General features: G+C 45.2%; 2 protein-coding genes across 14 annotated transcripts in view; one reads left to right on the forward strand and one right to left on the reverse strand.

The window, feature by feature from the left end:
* LOC121598589 (alpha-catulin) overlaps nucleotides 1-19,926 on the reverse strand; it is a 74,516-nt gene that overhangs the window by 16,889 nt on the left and 37,701 nt on the right. For all 13 annotated transcript variants that reach the window (XM_041925638.1, XM_041925639.1, XM_041925635.1 and 10 more), the window contains exons 3-8: nucleotides 11,333-11,528; nucleotides 3,901-4,091; nucleotides 3,717-3,822; nucleotides 775-878; nucleotides 522-668; nucleotides 1-53 (exon numbers count right to left, since the gene is read on the reverse strand). The exon at nucleotides 1-53 is cut by the window's left edge and continues 376 nt beyond it. In XM_041925638.1, the coding sequence (XP_041781572.1) occupies nucleotides 1-53; nucleotides 522-668; nucleotides 775-878; nucleotides 3,717-3,822; nucleotides 3,901-4,091; nucleotides 11,333-11,528 (797 nt within the window). The remainder of the gene's footprint in view (nucleotides 54-521; nucleotides 669-774; nucleotides 879-3,716; nucleotides 3,823-3,900; nucleotides 4,092-11,332; nucleotides 11,529-19,926) is intronic.
* On the forward strand, nucleotides 15,679-16,876 carry LOC121598590 (probable isoaspartyl peptidase/L-asparaginase GA20639). The gene is made up of 2 exons (XM_041925643.1): nucleotides 15,679-15,792; nucleotides 15,855-16,876. The coding sequence occupies exons 1-2, from the start codon at nucleotides 15,739-15,741 to the stop codon at nucleotides 16,821-16,823; spliced, it is 1,023 nt and encodes a 340-aa protein (XP_041781577.1). The 5' UTR covers nucleotides 15,679-15,738; the 3' UTR covers nucleotides 16,824-16,876.

Below are 19,926 nucleotides of genomic sequence, written 5' to 3' on the forward strand. Positions count from 1 at the left end.
AAGTGCCGCAGGCAGGTAAATGCCGTCGCACGCTCCGAATCCCACTCCGGTACCTTGCAATGAGGGTGAAGCAATAGTAAGAGAGAAATGCAAATTTATTGTTCCAGTTTTGAGCATGGATTAAAATTGGATCTTTTCGGCTAATTCTGTAAAGATATTTTTTAAATTCATAGAGCCTAACTAGCTCTAGGGGATTGCCCTCCATTTAGGAGAGAAATGATGATTCTACCATTCTAATTTTTTGATCACGAAACCATTGCTTACTAACCGTAATGTGACAATAAATGAGACACATTTCGCTTCACAATGTCCACTGGCTTATGCTACTAACTAAACACCCTTTTAAACTGTACTTCACGTTTGGAAATAACTCAATCACTTCGGTAATCTCCGATCGGTAAATAAACGGCTGTCAGGAAACGGCACTCGACCGAGCGGGGACAATTTCCTATCAAGCTCCCATATCACTCCCAAGAATCCACCCTAAACACACAGACACACACACACACGCACACACTAACCTGCCTTAATGCGTTCCGGTCCGATGCGGACTCTAGGATGCCGTCCTTCACCACGTAGTGTATCAGGTCCATCGCTCGTCGCATCTGGCAGAACACCGTATCACGGTTTTCCTTCGAGTGGGCACATTCGGAATGCCGTAGACACGTCTGCGTTGAAGAGGGAAACGGAGCGCGGAAGAAGAAGAAGAAGTGAAAGAATCAGGACGCGTCACATTCGCTCGGGCGTCAGGTTTTGCTGCTCCGGCTGACTTACCTTCGATGATGTTAGCAGCATCATTGTCGAACGCTCGAGAACTTGCCGTGCCGAGGACATCTGGGCCCGTCTTCGCTCGTCCTTCAAGTCGTTCTGTCGATTGCCTGCCCGTTGGAATGGGAGAAGGGAAAAGGAGCATATAAGCGCACATGTCGCACAGCGTTGAATGTGTATGTGAGAAATCAACTCCAAGCAAGCAGTTCTTTTCGACCAATTCCTAAAGCTTGTCATGATCCTCGTGAACAGAAAAAACAAATAAATCTTATTGTTCCGTAGGTTCCTGTCAGTTTAGAAGCTTATAGAACACAGACTCACATGGAAAGCTTTTTTTATGCTCACAAATGAATATCTCGAAGCAGTGTTTGCTTTCACCCTATACACACACGCTGGGGACACAACACAGGCGATTAATTTAATTAATCCCATTAAATCTTTCCCACTTTCAATTTATGACCCGCAATTATGAACCGGTTAGGAGGGCAAGCTAACCACTTGCCCGGTGACCCCGGTCCCTGTGCAGCAACGGTGGCGAATGCTGTGCAAACGGCAAATACCACATCCTTCATAACCTTCCCCAAGTCTCCCTGCACACACACACTCGCTCCCTTCCCTCTGTTGTAAACGACATAGTGTCGTTGACCGCATACCATGTCAAGTTATTACACCAGGAATCATAAATTCTCACACGTTTTCCCATCGCGCTGTCGCAGCCTTCGAGCGGGTCGCGATGGCTACCGCCCCACATCACACCTCCTCTCCTGATCCTTTGAACCTGTTCAGCTCCTTTACATCACGGGGGGGGGGGGGGATTTTATTTTAATCTGGAACCTCTTCTATCCCGTACGCTCTGTGTGTGTGTGTGAGTGGGAAGAAAGACTTTTGCGTTCCAATCTTCAAAAGGGTGGAAAACGGTTGAGTGACAGTTATGAGCAGCAAGCGATGAGATTAGAGCACCGGGAAGGGATAAGCCGATTAAACTTTACCTATCTCACTCTCTCTCACTCTCTTGCTCTCTCTTTCTTTACGATTTATTGGAAATGAAAATGCCTTATAAAACGCCGGGGTGTAAAAATACTGTCGTTTTTATCCTCAGTAAAATGTTCCTTCACTTTCCGGTTGAGGTCGTTATAGGGGTGGGCCATAGAAAAGTTTCACATTAAATTATGGAATTTTGATCGAAATTTATAACGTTTTCAAAAGCACTTTACCACGGGAAGGTTATCATTATGACGATATGAATTTATGTTTTCTTTTATGAGATATCTGCGAGGAATCGAATCGAAAAATGAAACCGCTTTTGCTAATGGTCAAGCTTGATTTATTGCTAACAAGCATATCAACGAATACCCCGATATCCTTTGGAAAGTGAATGTCTCATCTGGTTCCAATTAGATATTATAAAACCCCTACCAACATTTCATAGGTCTGTATCCAATCATTTAAACACACATATTCTTATCGCTCAGCTCAAAAGCCACATTTGCCAATAGCGAAACCATTGAGAAAGAAACACACAAACAATGCCGAACCATTTATCAGCGTGAAGAGAAGTTTTATGTGGGTGTGTCTTGCCCTATCACATGGGGCTCCATTCACATGTGCTTTCTCTATTTCCGTAGTCATACTAAATTGAACCATCCAGCTGCTGCTGCTGCTACTGCTAACAACCAGCAGGGATTTTGATGGGCTCCATACTGCTTTTTTTTATGCTGCGCAGTTAGTCATCCGTAATGCCCGGGACCATTTCTTTATTATAATTCGTCTCGGTGTGGGCAGATGGATCGGAATCGGCCTCCCTAACCCTTCGCTAACGAACGTACTGAAACCGTCTCCGGGGCGTGTCCCTTAGACACGACGTACAAGACACAGAACAGAGAGTAAAAGCAAACAAATGAAGTCATTTCTGTCAAAGGTCTCAAAGGATAGATATATCAGGTGACGTAAGAAACTGTGTAAGACACATTCACAAGCTCAAAACCAGACACACGCATGTAAGGAGAAACAGATGTTCATAAAGCTGCTCGTACTTTGCGGGACATGAGCCCGGTAAATCCCATCCCAATCGTAAAACATTGTTAAACTTGAGTTTAAGTATGAAATATGGCTACGATTGGAACAAGCATGTAGGGTATTTTGCTTTAATTTAGCCACACACACCCACGCGCGATTGTGAGACAACCCAAAAGGGGCAAGGCACTGTCCATGAAAAATATAGAAAATCAATGCCATCACAAAACTATTTCTATTCCACTTGATTAACGAGCCAAAGAGTTATGGGTACCATTTCTCCCTTCATACACTGTGAAAAAGCCCCATTATTCTAAGGGAGCTGGAACGGCCCCAGCAGAAAGAAAATGTGAAATAGAGTACCGAGGAAAAAAAAGCGTGTCGAGCTAAATCGTTCACCCTTCACTAAGCATACAGCGGCGGCGGTGGCGACGGCGGCGGAAACAAATAAAAGGAAAAGCACGGAAGAGAAAGCCGAGCCACCGAATCAAACAACGATTTACATTCTTTCGCTTTTTCGACCCATGACCGCGCTGCACATGGCTTTGAAAAGCACCCGGAAGCGAACGGTTTCCGGTTGCATTTGGAGCAGGCTTCCTTCCCCGACCCCGCGTGGGCTGTGTGACGTGTCTAGTGGGCCGTTAAATTAAAACAATTTTCTTATAAATAGCTCATTGGTCAATTTCTTTTCCGCCTTTTTTTTGCAGCGACCCCAGAGCACCAACGGCAGGAGCAGCACGAAGCGCAAGCAGGAAGCTCTTGCTTACGGTTCAAACTGGATGAAGAAATATTTGTGCCTAGCACGAGAGCCCATTCCGAAATAGAGGGAACATTGCAGCGAACCGACCGGCAGTCGGACATGGCTGGCAGTCGTTTGAAAGGGGATTTGGTTTTTGGAGTGGAGTTTATGGAAAAGTGCGCCACATTTCACTCACCTGTAACATGCGCCAGCTCGACCATCTCTGCACCGAACACTGAGAACGCTTTCACGAATTCTGTAAAATTGGCCACTGATTCTAATCTACCTAAAGTTCTAGCTACCTGTTGGGGGAAGGAGAAGCAAAACCGACATTAAGACATTGGTGGCTTCTTGTGGCGTAGCTGCCTCACAATAGTTACCCTGTCTTTGGCTAATAATAACTGCTTCACGACCACAATGTCCGCCAGCAGCAGGACACGCGTCACCGAACTGAGCAGCGTCCGGGCGGCGCGTATCATCGGTCCCCTGTCGTCGATCGGGTTTGGCCGCGGCGAGTATCCGACCGTCGGATCTGTTGCCGCTATATCACATAAGCGCTCTATCGATGAGCCTGCAAAGAGAAAAGTAGATAAATTTCACAGATTTAAACAACAGAAGAGACATTTTTGTAAATAAATTCAAACATTTTCGGTCCTTTGCCGGCTTGAACTCACACCCTGCTATGAGGAGTGTTTCGCCCTGCCGCATCGCGCCATTCGTTTACCCCTGAATGTTGGCATGTGATGCATAATACAAGCGTTGTTCAGCTCGATCCACTACCACCATGCCAGATCCGAGCAATTCATTCCCCCAACGGGAAGCTTCATAAATTTTAAAGCACTTTTCGTTTATTGCCTATCCGTACGATTTCATTTCGCTTTTGCAAATTTATAATGATTGCATTTGTTATTGAAGTTCGTGATGGAAGTTGTGCTCGATGATGATCTCGTCTGGAACCAATAATTCTTTTCCCATTTTCCACTTTGCCTTTGTCTTTGTGGAGCTGTGTGCTTTTGGTTTATTTGCTCTCGCTGCTTCCAAACAGGTTGTTCCGTTCCGAGTTGCGAGTACATAAATCTGAGATAATAAATCTACTCCATTGCATATGAAGAGCCTGCCCGAAGAGCAGACACGCTTTTATTAACCAACACAGCCTATGCTATTGCTCTTCCTCCATGTTCCTTTGCTGCGCTTTTCCTTTTTGGACAAACATTTTTACAAAATTATAATGTTCTCCATGCATTTTACGACCAGTTTCCCTGTCTTTATGCACCGTCATTACTTTTCATGGTGTACTTATGTAGAAGAAAAAGCGTGTAAAAGCGTACGAGCGTACCTTGATTTGTTCTAGCGACTTCTGATCGCAAACACGCGAGCAAAGTCTAGCCTGGTTCCCCTCCAAAAAGTGCCCTTTCTGCCTGGCAGTGAGTGACCTCTCACATACCACACCGGAAAATAACCATAATCATAGCCTCGTCAACTACAATGACCCATCCGATTCAGTTATCCATAATTCAATTGTCATTCCCTGTGCATGTCCCCCACGGGACAACTGTCGTAAAGTCCATTGGAAAGAGTCCGTCCATCTAGCCAATTCGCTGCAAATGCCTTTACAGTGCAGTGCAGCTACTTCTTGCTGCTGGAGAAAAGCAGCCCGGACCGAAATGACACACTGTTGATGGCCAGAGCTGTAACGAAGCCGTGTCGTAAACTTTACACCTTCTCCCTTGCCATGCGTCCCATCGCACGACACGGCCAGTGGTAAAGTAAGCGTAAAACAAACCCTTACAGACCATTGCTTGACCATGTTTCGCCGGGGGATTTTGCGTGTTGGGCGCTTCACTGGGCACACAGTTAGTGAGTGTACTTTTTCACGGCGCCGTGCGTGCCGATTTTCACAGCTCAGCTCGTTGTTTTACGGAGCGTAAAATTTGACCACCGTCCCGCCGAACTGACCAGCTGGACCAGGTTGGCTATAGAGAGGGTAAACACAACAAAATCACTAAAACGATTGGCTGTGGTGCAAGCAGTTTCTTCGGAAGATCAAGTAACTCACTGAGTTTGAGAGGAAATCGGGATGAGAAAAACACTCTTACGGGCACAACCACAAAAAAGGTGTTTCCCAAAATTTCCATCACTTTAGCAAAACGGTCTGGCAGATTTAATTAAAGGACCCACTTTCACGGCACCAGCACTTGACCGGCACCACGCACCAATACCCAAACTTCATGCCACTTGGCAATATTGCAGCGTAAAATCTAGTTTCAAACATCATTGCCAAAGGCCGGCTTCCAGCTACCTCTTTATCTCCCTCTCTTCGTGCTAGCACAAAAAGTAAACATCGTGCTAGCAGTGTAGAAAGTTTTTGATTGGACTATTTGAAAAGTTTGCATATTTTATCGTGCATCCTGCAAACTGTGTGGACACGTACTACCTCACACCCACTTGCACCTTCAACAGCTTCAGCAGAGCTCTAGCGGTGTGCATTCTGCAAACGCATCGCTGCTGCGGTTTCCGTTTGCTCCAACCGCTACCAGAACAAACACTACGGGTGATTTTCGTTTAACTTTCACTGTCACGATCCTTGGCTGCGTTTGGGGCGGGCGTACTGCGGTGTTATTGCAGTACGTCAGCGAGAGATGCAGCACTTGCGAAAAGGGAAATGTTTCCCCTCTTTGTGTGTATGTGTTTGTATGAGAGTTTAGAGGTTTTCCGGTTGAGCTACAGAGTTCGAACAAACGGTTATTTGTACTATCTCTTGGAAAGGAGAGAATAGTATCCCTTTCGGCAGGAATGATACAATAATACTGTGACGTATACATTACATATCTGTTAAAGCGACTAAATTAAAGCTACTGGGGTAAAAAAACATGAAGTTTAGCACAAAACAACCGACCGAAGCAAGTATATTGAACATCAATTTATTCAATCAAAAATTCAATCTCAATTTCATTTGCTGCTCCTAATCTACCCAATCCACCTGTCACTGATGAAAAGCGAAGCTTCGTGTTGCTTCAGCCACTCATAAAAACTTTACCCTTTTCCATACAAATCCTAACCTTTCTTCCCACGGCAAATGACTTGTACCCAAAAGAGTCGCCGTTTTAACCTTCTTTCCCTCCCACAGATTTAACTCCACACTACAAAGGTGTAAAAAAGGGTTTTGCGCCTGATATCGTGTTTTCCACCTATTGCCTGTTTGCCTGTTTGCCGATACCTTTCTTCTGGCCGGCTTTTGCATGGCCCGCTCCTTCAGATAAGACTGAGAAATGTAGTAAAATGTTGCGCTTTACTTGCAACACTGTAGCGCGTTTTTTGGTTTGCTTCCCACCCAGAAGCAGAGAGGCACAGCAAACGAATTTTTGCTTCAGCGTGGCGTTAAACAAGCCAATTTTACGATCCCACCCATAAACACGATAACATGATAATGCGAAACCTATAAAATTCACCGCCACCGCGTAGGCGGCGGCCGTTGGTGCTGGCGAATTGGAAAGCTCCGGGTGACTCGCCTTGGTTTTTTTCGCCCCCGCTTCGTGTGCTAGACGATGCACGTTGTCACGGCGCAAAGAATGCGCGATATTGCGTATCCGTGTGTTTGATGCTACATGGCGGTGGTGGTGGTGGTGGCGGTAGCGGGAAAATTACCCCACCCCAGAAACGGATGGAGCACAATTTTACACAAGCGACGAAAGAAAACACACTCGCTACTAACAGCAGCAGCCGGTGGCCGGTAGCTCGGCTGGCTTCGGCCGGTGAAGTGATTTAAGGCTTCAATTAGTATGGGATTTAGCGTCAGCTGGTGTGCCTTATTTTTTCTTTGCTTGTTTCGCTACAATCACACACACACATAGACACACACACACTCACAGCCAAGTAATTGAGCTTCCCACAACAACCGAAGGAGCAGTGCAGCAGAATGGCCCAACAAGCCAAGGTGGTGGTACATCTGTCCACGTCAGAGCCCATAATCGTCCAGCTGATATACCAATGGGCGAATGTCCGTTTTGTTCCTTCGTTCGTTTCGTTCAAAACTTCCCCCCGTAGGAGGGATTTGATAAATATGAAACCGGTCTTACATTCCCATCTACCCATGTGTGTAGTGTGCGCGAACGATATTTCTCATCAAAATCCATTCATTATTCAACTCGAGTAGCAACGGGAGCGCGTGGCGAACGGTTGTTTGTGAAAACAGAAAAGGCGCTCAAGTTGAATTTGAAATGGTGCTGTCAGAGAGTATTCAAAAATAAACAAGTTTAACTTAACAACAGTATTCCCAATTTCCTTTCGACAGCTCGGATTCATTAGTACTCATCCAACTCGTTCGGCATCGTTTCGTTAACATCTTTTCAGCAAGCTTTTCCATCACATGTATCGCCACACAGAATGACGGCATATTTCCATGCAGCTGATGACACCCTTATTAAGTGCTCTGGATGCATCGCTTCCATGTATCGCTTCCATTGCAGTTTATTAATTAAACGCAAAAGCACACAAATCACCCGTTTCGTCCGCGCGCGCAAACGCCAGTGAGCAATCGCGCCTGCGAGCGGCATCACTCCGTGCCTGCATGGAGCGATATCCACCCATTGCTATTTTGCGTATTTTCAACCCCCCGTGCACACTTTGCAAACGACGAAACTAAACACCGCGCAACTTGCAATGCCATTTTATCGCGCTCCACACTCCACACTGCAAATGAAAACATGTGGTGGAAATTAAGCGCAATTCGATATTTCGGCAGTGGGCCGGTAGTTCGACTGATCGAATGGAAATTAAAGAACGTACGACCATACATTCATGATGCTCGTGAGCGAACTAGGTCAAGCTCGGACCTCGTGGGTCGTCATCAAATAACGAACAGCCTTTCCCTTCACACTGTCTTTCCCTCTCACCGCCCGTGGGGAACCTGATGGAAACAAACCACGCTTCATTGTTTTGAGCTTGAGCCATTCTCGTACCAGTCCGGACCACGGCCACACCAACGCCCGATTGTTGTGCGATAAAATTGGATAGGATGGCAATTAAAATTAAAGGTCTCCGTTTGTCTATTCTCGGTTCGCGTGGTTTTTACCAGGAACGGGAAGCACTCTCCGCCTCTCAGGGTGGTGCGAGAACGGTGGCAAGAAGCGAAGCCCGACACCGTTTCCGTAACGCTTTGAAATGCTTTTAATGTTCCTCCGGGCTTTCACGACACTTTCGTTTTGCTTTTTTTTTTTTTACTTTTGGTCCTCGGCCCAGCAGGCGCGGCCTAGATAGCCCGTTTTCATTTCTAGGTTCACGTTCACACCACCAGCGAAAGGGGGTACGGTGCAGGATGTTCGTTTGGGTGGGCTTTTTCTTCCGTCAATTAAAAGTTTCTCTCAGCAGCCATTCCATCACCGCAAAGCGTTTCAGCTACGCAAGGATAATAGATGATTCGAACGACGTGTGCGTGTGTGTGTCACCGTGTTTTTTGTCGCCCTCGTTTCTTGCCTTGTGCACAAACTGCACAGCGGTATAGTTTTTCGATCGGTTGCGGCTTTTGTTCACATTCTAGGCTCTGTTCACGCCTGCAGGATGTCCGTTAGTCCGCTACCACTCCGGGCGAGTGAGCGGTGCTATTTTAAATTCAAACCATGTTCCAGCTGCATTTTCAACTTTAACCACCAATCATATCGTTAGCCGTTGTGCTTTTGTGCCGATCGTGCGGGTGTGTGTCTTGTCAGCAAAGTCCTGCTAATGCTAACAACCGTTTATTTGCCAATCAATTGTGGAGCATGGTCAAACTCCTCGGGTTTTATTAACACAAAAAAGACTATCAACTTTTTTTTATATAATTGTTCATTAATTAAAGAATCTTTTCTTCGATTTAATTAAATCTTGGTATCCTCACTGCTTTTTGTATGCGAAAAACATTTATTTCCTAATTGTTTTGTATCAAATATAAATGATGGAGCCGCCAGGTACTTGGTAGAAACAAAATTTAATTGTTTTAAAAAAATAACTAATTTTTGAAAGGGTATAAACTTTCCAAATAAAAATATCTCATCATTATTTCTACATTTAATTCGTTACAAAAAATATGATTTATTTGCTAATCCATGTAACAGCTGCCGAGTGGCCAGTTGCATCATTTACTTTCCATCTTTGCTGTAAACGCTGCCAACGAAAAAATAATCTACTATAAACATTCAAGAAGGACACACTCACAACTTTACTTCACACTCTATCATTACTTCAAAACAGTCCACTTCAAAAGCCGTGAAAAGTGGAAAAGTTGTCAAAGCAAGAAACTTATCGCTGGCACAGCCAGCCCTTGCCCAAGCTCGCCCGCCCGGCTTGACCTGACATAGATTGATGCCGTACGGTGGCATCCGCTTGACCTGCTGTCTGATATAAAAACCATCAACAATATCACACTTTGCGAGCTCTATGGAATCCTTCCTTTCCCTGGCCCCGTGCCTGCGGCTCAACTTTTCAGTGACATCGACTGTTGCTAAGGTTCAGACCAATGCAAGCTCGCCCGTCAAGGGTAAACTCATAAATAATACCAACGTGGGGGTATGTATGAGTTGGAGATGGAGCGGGGGTAAGCCCAGCTACCACACCGACACTATCAATCACGTCTCAATGTGGCCGCGCGGTCACCGTCACCGTATGACTTGAGATAAATGTCGTATTGATTTTGTTCGTGATCGGGGCAAGATCCGGAGCATGGGGGGGGGGGGGGGGGGGGGCAGCGCCGGTTTTGAGACCTCTTACCTACCAACCGATGTACGTGTCTGCGATAGGAGAAGGAAACTTTTGTGATAATATGATGTGCCGACAACACAGGGAGTGCACCGGAAGGGAGGAGCTCTCAACCGCGCTCAAGCTGGGGCTGCACATGGAGGACAAACTCGTTCCGTTGTTTGTCAAATGAGGCACTAGAGCCTTTCCCCCCAGGGCGGGTATTGGCTCTCATTATTTGCAGCTTAAAATAGAGCTGCTTAAAAGAATCAATGGAGCTCTGGCAAGACGTTTCCCTTGCCCAATTATTTTCACTGCAAGCAAGTGTATTTAAAGGGATTGTGAAAATCGAAAACTTGCATGACTTTGTACCCTTAGAGCTAGTTCGTTTAAATACAAACGTCCAACCGACAAATTGCTATGGATTATAACATCACTTTTTTGGGGTTTAAAAACGGGGCGAAGCGCATAATTGTGCCTTTGCACGCTATTTCTGCTCCAAACTGCACCCAGCAAAATGTAACCAGTCACCGTTCGATGTCACTGATTGTCGCATTTACACCCGCAATCCAGCTGTTGTACAGTGGTTCATAATTTAACCTCCACTCAACAGTGAACAAAACTCTCACGTGAGGGAAGGCATGGTCTGAGGGAGCTTCTAAAACAACCACCATAACCTCAAAATCACCTAATCAACACAATCCGGACTAGGCTCACCGCACACGCGCTTACAATGTATGCGAAGCTGGCGGTGGTCAAAACCACCTGTAATCAAACCACCACTACGGCCATGGTGGGTGGCAACATGAACAGCATACTCACTACACTCACCCACTACACCCACAGGCCCATATGCCACGTTCTGCCGATCGATGGGAACGGATAATTCGGGCCTGCAACTAAACTGTAACAATGTCATTAAAACGACCAATATTGCTTAAATTGGCATGTACCGTTCACCGTTCTCCATCAACGATATTTTACACACACATGATGCCAATAAGACGGTGTCTGAGTTTGCTTTGGAAATTGGATGGGGCATTCCTATTGGAAGGGGTAGGGAAGACCGATCGGAACAAGCGACCGAAGCGGGACGCAACTTACCGGCTGCTCGTGCCTCCTTGCAGGCATCGTACATGTCCTGCTTAATCTCGGGATTGTCATCTGCGATTGTCTCGCCGACCGTTACGAACCGCTCCACCGCCAGGTTCACCGCCTGGCCGACCCGTCCAATGGCGCGCATTTTCTGCTCCGATGTGTGATGCTGCTGCTCCGAACGATGCTGCACTAGGGTTGAGATCTGTGGGGTGGGTGGTATATAGACGGAAAGAAAAGCGAACAATGTAATGCAGTTCCGTACGAACGACGTGTTGAAAACGTTTGAAACATTTCACAGGAAGCTGCACGAACCAGCAACCAGCTACAAGCGGTGAAAGTAAGCAATAGTTTACGGTAAGAGGGTACGTTTTGGTCACCAAGCATGATCATAAACGGTGCTAAACAATAAGCTATTTAAAGGAAAATAAAGATAAGTGTTTATTGTGTTACATTTTAATGATTAAAACCTCCATTAAATTATTCAGAAAACTAACTACAATATTACAAGTTTATATGATCTAATCGACTGAATTTTCAGATTCTCATAATAATTGATTCCAGCTCAAACACAATTATGACATTCGGCTCAAGGCTAATAATACTCAAATCAGGCCATTGAATGATTCCTTTTCTACTGCTAGATCTGTCCTTGGTTTTGTCATACAATCGAAGCTGTAGCTTTGCTGTGCCAAAGCAATAAGCAGAAATTAGCCTTGCCACTTGCTTACAGAAGCTTAAGAAAATTGATATTATTCTGAGACACGAGCCAAGCTGCACAAGCAGTTGCGAGTGCAAATCTAATAAAGCGTAAATTGAGACAACTGTTAGCCTATATCGCCCAACATCCATTGCCCCGAAGATAATATCAATTGTAATACAATTTATGGTCTACTTTTCACCACAATAGTTCGTGCAATTTTGGTAACTTTTGTGAGAAAAGTGCTTACAAAAACTATACAAGACAAATCAATCAAATGATAAAGTGTTTTCAATACTTAACTGTAAACAACTTCAAGATAGCATTTATTTGCGATCAGCACCATTTTCACTTAACTAGTAACTAAATTCAATCCATAAGAGCGTTGTGCATTATGTATCGCAAAGCTCCTTTTACTCATTGCTCAGTCTTTCCTTGAGACATCAATTTAAAATTTTAGAACCTTCCGTTATCCTCGCCATACAATAAATAAATTATTTGAAAGGCGCAATGATTTTTATTTACATTCAATTGTTAACCAACATATTGCACCGTACGGGATCGAATCAGCCACCCAGCCAGCCAGAGGGGAAATATAATCATGGGAACCCAAGCTCTACCATCGATATCCCTTTTTTCCACCCCGCTCAATGCAAGACACATGTTTTCCCGCGGCACTCAATCGACACGGCGTCGCCGAGGGGGAACGAGAGCCACACACCCTTCCCCGTGCTTTACGAGTGGTGCATTATTTATGGCGGTTGGTTCAACCGGGTTGGTCGGGCGTCCCCGTCGCTCGTAAACTGGAAATTATTAGTATTCTACCCCGTTACCTTAGCACGTGCTACGGGATACAGCAGTCAATACGAGTCGATCGTAACTCGCCGCATTCGGTTCAATACAAAAAGCGTATGGTCGGGAAATGGAGCGCGAGATAGGAATACTAACGATACCATTTGAACGAACAAAGCCAAACGGTGCCTTTGATTTGAAAAACCAAGCATGATTTGTTCTTTACAGAAAACTTTCCACATTAATACAAAGAATCGAATCCACTGCCACTGCTAGGATAAATCGGTCTGTGTTAGATTCGATCCGAACCGAAACGCTTAATGGCTGTAAATAGCGCTACCCCTCCCAATTGCCATTTAATAAAGTGATCCATTCCGCTCGCAAAATACGCTGCCTGGGACGAAGGTTTTTAATGGCAAAGTTTTACTATGTTGTTAATGATAGCCATTCGCTTGTTGGCCAGTTTTTCTTGTTGTTGTTGTTGGTGGTGCCATTTCGCGGCCAATCCCCCGGGGAGTATTGCAGTTCCGATTTTTTCTCCCCCGCTGAAAACCGGTACAAGTAGAACAAGACTGACGAAACCGACATTGTTCCGAACGGTCCCGATCGACAGTAAATCAATTTCCGAACAAAGCAGCACTAAACTGGCTGCTGCTGCTGCTGCTGCTGGAAAATTGACAGCAATTTTTATGAGCTAAACAGCCATAAAAGGCCAACCGTCGGGTTGTTCGGAGGAAGAAACTTTTGCCCGGCAAACCCGAGGAGGCAACCAGCAAAAATCGCTCGATCGAAAGTTACCGCTGCTCGGACGCAACAAAAAAGTGCTCCCGTTCGGACGGCGGGTGAAAAATTGTGTAACGTTCACGCCAGTCAGCCAGTCGTCGGTTTTGCTGGTACGCGATTCACCCGTGTCAGCACTTTTTGACAGGATGCTCATCCGCCAACGGAGCTTTCCGGCTAAGACCGCCCCGGTCCAGCATTAGGGAGAGTAATTCAGGATTATTGCTAAATAAGGTTTCGCACGATCCAACAGAAGTAGCAGCAACAACAACAAAAAGAAAGAAAGAAACGCGTCCAACTCCACATTCCATAAATCACCTTCCCACGCGATTTTCATCCCGGAGCTTTGGAGATCCCACCGCCCCACGCTTCTAAAACCATTACTAACGTTCGACAAATTTGAACTGGCGCGGTAAAGTGCCTTCGCGAAGCCATCGGAAGCCCGTGCCCGTGGGCGGGGTGCGCTTTATCCGTAGCAAATTTTGCATACCATTTTCCCTGTGTGATCCACACGCGTCCCGCTTCCCGAACGAGCGCTCACAACGAATCATGTTGCGTTCCGTCCGGGTCTAGAACCGTGCTTAACTTTCCTTCCCCATACAGCGCAGAGTATGAGTGTGTGTGTGTGTGTGTGTGTGTGTGTGTGTGTGTGTGTGTGTGTGTGTGTGTGTGTGTGTGTGTGTGTGTGTCAGGGTGAATGTTTCATCTATGTTTCGACAAAGCTTCAACCGATGAGCCGCTCCACAGAGGGACAGAGCCCGTCGACTGGGAACGCCTGGAGACGTTTAAGACGGTTCTGGCCTTTTGATGAGCGAGCGCGGGCGTCGAAACTTTGAAGCGAATTGAACTTTTCTCTTGTCGTGTGTTGCGGTTGATTTAAACTTTGACGTCTACAATTTCTTCGGAGGGATCCTGCACCCGCTCAACCGGGCGCGTTGAATATTAATCATCAAAGTTCGCTCCGCTCACAAGCGGGCATATTATTTGAACAGGTTACATCGTACCTTTTCAAACGGTGTGGGTGTGGGCTCTTGTTCGATAGCGTCTTGATAAGATAAACCATTTCCCTTGTCTTTTGTTCGGTAATTATATGTGCACGTAAAAGTTTCTTCATTTCACACAAAAAAGGTACAATTTATTACACGAACTTATCGTGAGCTTAAAAAATGCCCTTAAAGTACGCATTTGCCTTCTTTTCATTTCAAAGCTCCAAACTGGTAAAAAAAACATTAACCCGTGCACACTTTTTTACGGTTTGGATTTCATTCAACACAGCTCTTCCTATTCTGTGCTCACCCTAAATGTATAATTTGTTTTTTTTTTTTTGCGCAAGTCAAAGAAAGTATGGAATTATTTGTGAAACGTGGGCTTCTTTTTTATAACTGCACACTTTTTTACCCAACAAATAAATGTTGATTTGTTGAGGTACTTTTGAGAAGGATCTGGGGACTTTCATTTCTAATGCTTCTTTCATCTTCATGGCGCTTAGCTCTACCTACACACGGTAACAGAAGAAATTGTATTCAAATGAGGAATCACAGAATAATGCTTTTTTTGCTACTTTTGAATAGAAAGTACAACCACAAAGACTCTAAACAAACTTGGCAAATGCGACCGAACCGACATTCTTTTCGCATTTCCAAGATGAAATATAAATAAAATCTTCCTATAAAAAGGCTTGAGTACCGAAATAATCGATTAAATATAAATTAAAAACATTAACCAGAAAGACGGTTCTAGCCAACTTTTGGTTACAATAAGACAGCTGAATAAATAAATTTATAAATTTAATACCAAATACAAAACAGCCGATTAATGGTAGGAACAAGTAAGCAAGGAACAAGGTGGCTGAGCACTGCAATCGCCAGCTCGCATGAACACACTCAACTCTGCTCTAGAAAGAGCAGTTCAATAAACACATGAACACAAGGCAGCTTAGCAGCACTGACAACATCAACACTGGCTGGCTGCTGCAAGACGCAAAACCCCTTCGCCCAGTGGTATTGGTTATCTGCTGCGCTGTAAACAACATTCACTCCTCAACTCGGCGGTGAACCACTTGTAATAATAATCTCCGCTTTATTGTGCAACGGGCTTGCTTACCGAAAAGACGTGTGCTTGTGCGTCACAGTGTGCTCTCAACATGTTGTTCCCTTGGGAATGGTTAGTTTTGTCTATACTGTTGTCTAACTTTAAGGTGATTTATCGCAACTGATTGTGTATAGTGAATTATATTAAACTGCATCTCTCTTCCTGCAGTACTGCATGGGTGTGGTGGAACCCGTTCTAATCGTGCACGGTGGAGCTGGGACCGTGTCGGAAGATCGTATACCGGGCAAACTGCGCGGTGTCACACTGGCGGCCAAGGTCGGCTACCAAGTGCTGGCCCGCAACGGGACGGTGGTGGAAGCGGTCGAGCAAGCCGTTCGCATCATGGAGGCGGATCGGTTCTTCAACGCCGGCTACGGAGCGGCCCTCAACATCGAGGGAGACGTCGAGCTGGACGCCAGCATCATGGACGGTGCAACGAAGGCCACCGGCAGCCTGAGCGGCCTGCGCGATCTGCTTCACCCGATCTCGCTGGCCCGTGACGTAATGGAACACTCCGGGCATAACTTTCTCATCGGAGACGGATTGGTTTCCTTCGCGCTGGACCGTGGCTTTCGCTTTCTGGAGCCCCCGGGACAACTGGTCACCCAGCACTCAAAGGATGCGCTCGAGGAGTGGAAAGCATCCGACCAAAGCTACCGCTCGGGCGAAGGTGGTACGGTCGGTGCGGTAGCGATCGATGCAAATGGCAACATTGCAGCGGCGACCTCGACCGGCGGTGTGACGGGCAAGCGGGTTGGACGCGTCGGAGACACGCCTATCATTGGGTCCGGGACGTACGCCGATAACGGGTTGGGCGGTGTGTCACTCACAGGCGATGGCGATATCATTATGAAAGTATGCCTCGCGTACGACGTGCTGCGGACGGCTCAGCTGACCGACCGCGCGCTGCAACCGGTCGCCGACGAGCTGCTGGACGCGATGAGCGCCGCACTGGGCGGTACAGCCGGACTGGTGGCGCTGGATCGGGCGGGCGATGTGGCTGTCGCACACAACTCGCTGCACATGTCGTGGGCTTATCAGCGGGGCGATACGGTGGCGTACGGGGCGAGCAAGGAAGATTTCAACCTGATGCCTGCCACTGACACCCCGTTCGATCCACTCCCGGGAGGAATGTGATTTGGAAGATTGTTGAAACAATAAAGCCGATAAGTGCGACAAGACCAAACAAACGCGAAGCCGGTCGAACGCTTTCTTCTTTACTCGAGATACACAGAAAACAGACAATTGAATTAAATGATGAAACGCAAGAACGGGGAGTGGGGTAAAATTTTAATATGGCAATTTATTTCACCTTCCACTCCATTCCTTCATTATCTTGTCCGCGCTCGACGACGTTTTCGCTTCGTCAAAACCACACAAAAATGGTGCATTTAATTTCATTCATCTTTCACCGCAACAAACGCGCGATCGCAAGGGACTGATAAAAAACAGATTTATTCTCCCTTTTGTGTGTGTGTGTGCGCGCGCGAGCGCCATCTTGTACCGTGTCCGTGGCTCTTCTTCTTTTTTTCTTCCTCTGCCAGACACCGTCTTAAACTCAAAATAATGAGGCGAAAAGCTAATGCTGAAATAAGCTGACCGTTAATTTTATCAAGATTAAGCGCCATTAATCTTGCTGCCGGTGCCGGTGCAGAAGAAAATTCGCCGGGCGCTGGGAAAAATGAGCATCCAAAATATAGGGGGAAAAAACAATGAGCAGCCATTTCCAGCTCTGTACACCCACGCAGCATTATGACAGCGGGGTCCTGTTAATGGGAATTCTAGAGCTTTTGCTTAACGCTTTTTACTTTCTGGATCTTTTTGGAACGGTTGGAATTTAAAAAAATTAAATCATACCCTATTAAACAATATTTTAACGTCTTATCGTGGATTTACAAACTTTCAATCGCTTGCTTATTTTTTAACAATATTCATGAGCTCTTTGTAATCAATAATCTGTTCAAAATAGAGATACATGATTGTCTGTTCTTGGTTTAAAAACTAATAACTATACATGGTAATCAGTGAAATATTGAATTTGACATCTCTAATACGTTTCCATAATGTATTTATTAGAACATTTTAAAAAGTAAAACTGACTCATTTACAGTTCGACTATTTCAAATCTATAGTCGCTTACTACTACTAATCCTATCCAAAAAAAGAGAAATAATTTACATAGGGGAAGGTAGGTAAAGACGGGCACGTTAGGGAAAATGGTAAAAATCTAAGGATGTATAAATGCTATGATCATGAAAATGTGAATACATCATCTTCCACTCATATTTTATCAGAAAATGTGTTGAAACTGTTATGTTTCTATCGATTTTTGTGATTTTTTCATGAAATAAAAACATGTTGTTTTTTTCGTGCAGTTTTGAAATGTTCGGGTAAGACGGACACCTAATATGGGAAAGCTGAACACCATAAAGGGTAAGACATCTATAGAAAACGATATAAATTTAAGAGATTTATAATATTTTAACATATACCATTACTTTCCACGCCATGGTACGTACATAAACCAATTCTAGACCAATTTCGCGGCGTTTATTCATTGGTCAATTTAGGAATTATAAGCGCCGCTTATAACACCTTGACTAATGAAGAATCTAAAGCATTATTGAAACATCGCGCACAAACAGCTGATGTTGCTCCAGCTTACAGAGCAACAGTCTAGAACTTCCGTTTGCGAAATTACTCCGCGCAAAAGTCCACGACTCCAGTATTTTTTTTTTTTTTTGATGGACTTGCTAATAGTTAAAGCCATTTTTTCTACCATGTCAAAATTCAACTATTGATATTTGTAATCCCATACAATCTCTCATCTATTCCTGAACGATGTCATATCAATGCCTCATCTTTTTATTGCTTAAAGTTGTCCAAATCGTGACAATATATTGGATTTCGTGAAGCGCTTCATCATTGTCGAGCGAGTGATAGCATAACGAATGGCTGATATTTTGACTGGTGTACCGTTTTTCGCATATTTCGATGCTTTCTCTAGTTGCTGGATGATTCATATCTTCCAAACACCTTTATTTAAGGTATTTGATCAAATCTATTCATCAGCAGTTGATATAAGAAGTAAAATAAAGCAACAAATTCAGTGTTCATCTTTCCCTACGACTAAGTGTCCGTCTCTCCCGCTTTGGTGTCAGGATGTTTATTTTATTATTTTTATTTTATTTTAAGTTTGGATCGTTGGGCATCGTTGAAGTTTTCAAAAATTCCCTTTTTCATGCATTTATGAAAAGTGCCCATCTTATCCGCCCGTCCTTACCTACCTTCCCCTAAATACTTGGAAGTTTCTTGTAACCCACCGTTCTATGAACGTCGTAACACCATGCCATTTACCATACCATTAATCTGGTAAACTCCTATCACGTACCATTTTATTTCTTTGCCATCCAAAGCTGAAAGATATATCGCACACCATCAACCGTTGGCGATTCATTATTTTTGCTGCGCGAATTATTATTCCCTTGCGAAAAAGCAATCACAAACGCAAGCAAAAACAAAATACTCTTACCACCGACACTCCTGGACAGCAACCGAAAGTCGTCACAAAAACAACACCATTTCCTTGTATCGCTCGCTCGGTAACAAATGGTGCCGGAAAAATTCCAATTAGGTGCAGGAAAATCCGATGAACCCGAGAGCCCGGAGGTGCCACCGTGCTGGTGCGCGTGGTTGAGCGTAATAGTGACCAAAACGGCCAAGCCAAAGTTGTCCCCGCCAGCCCAGCGAAAGGTGTTGCAAAACGCCCTCATATTAAACGGGATCGTTCCCCCGTATAGCTGCTGTGCTGTGACCAGGTGCTCCGGGGTGCTCCACACGGAAGCGGCATTTATCAACCTGTCCCCAAAAACCGCAAAACATCAACACCCACACAGCCACACGCCTAGAGTGCGTTTCGCAATGTGCGGTGGGCGGACGGTGCTAGTCAACACCGCGGCGCGTTAGTGGAGTATCCGGCAAATGGCTTCCATAAATCTCGCAAAAAGCTGTACGCAAACCCGAATGCCATCGCCGACCATGTGTGTGTGTGTGAGTATGTGTGGAGTGGTTTCATCCTTCCCAAGGAGTGTGCTGGAGGACGCCTAGCAGGTATCAAAACGGCCCTTAGGCCCTTGCTCAGGTGGAAACTGATAAAAGTCGATAAATTTGCCACAGATACACATCACCGCCTTCACACACACACACACACACACACACACACACACACACACACACACAC

This window comes from Anopheles merus, chromosome 3L, assembly GCF_017562075.2.
Source record: "Anopheles merus strain MAF chromosome 3L, AmerM5.1, whole genome shotgun sequence".
Taxonomy (NCBI): Eukaryota; Metazoa; Arthropoda; class Insecta; order Diptera; family Culicidae; genus Anopheles; species Anopheles merus.

Bases quoted from the DNA above. Each gene is read 5' to 3' on its own strand.
- LOC121598590 (XM_041925643.1), top strand. From the start codon at position 15,739: ATGTTGTTCCCTTGGGAATGGTTAGTTTTGTCTATACTGTTGTCTAAC. The intron at 15,793-15,854 runs GTGATTTATCGC...CTCTTCCTGCAG, and splicing joins TACTGTTGTCTAACTTTAAG to TACTGCATGGGTGTGGTGGA.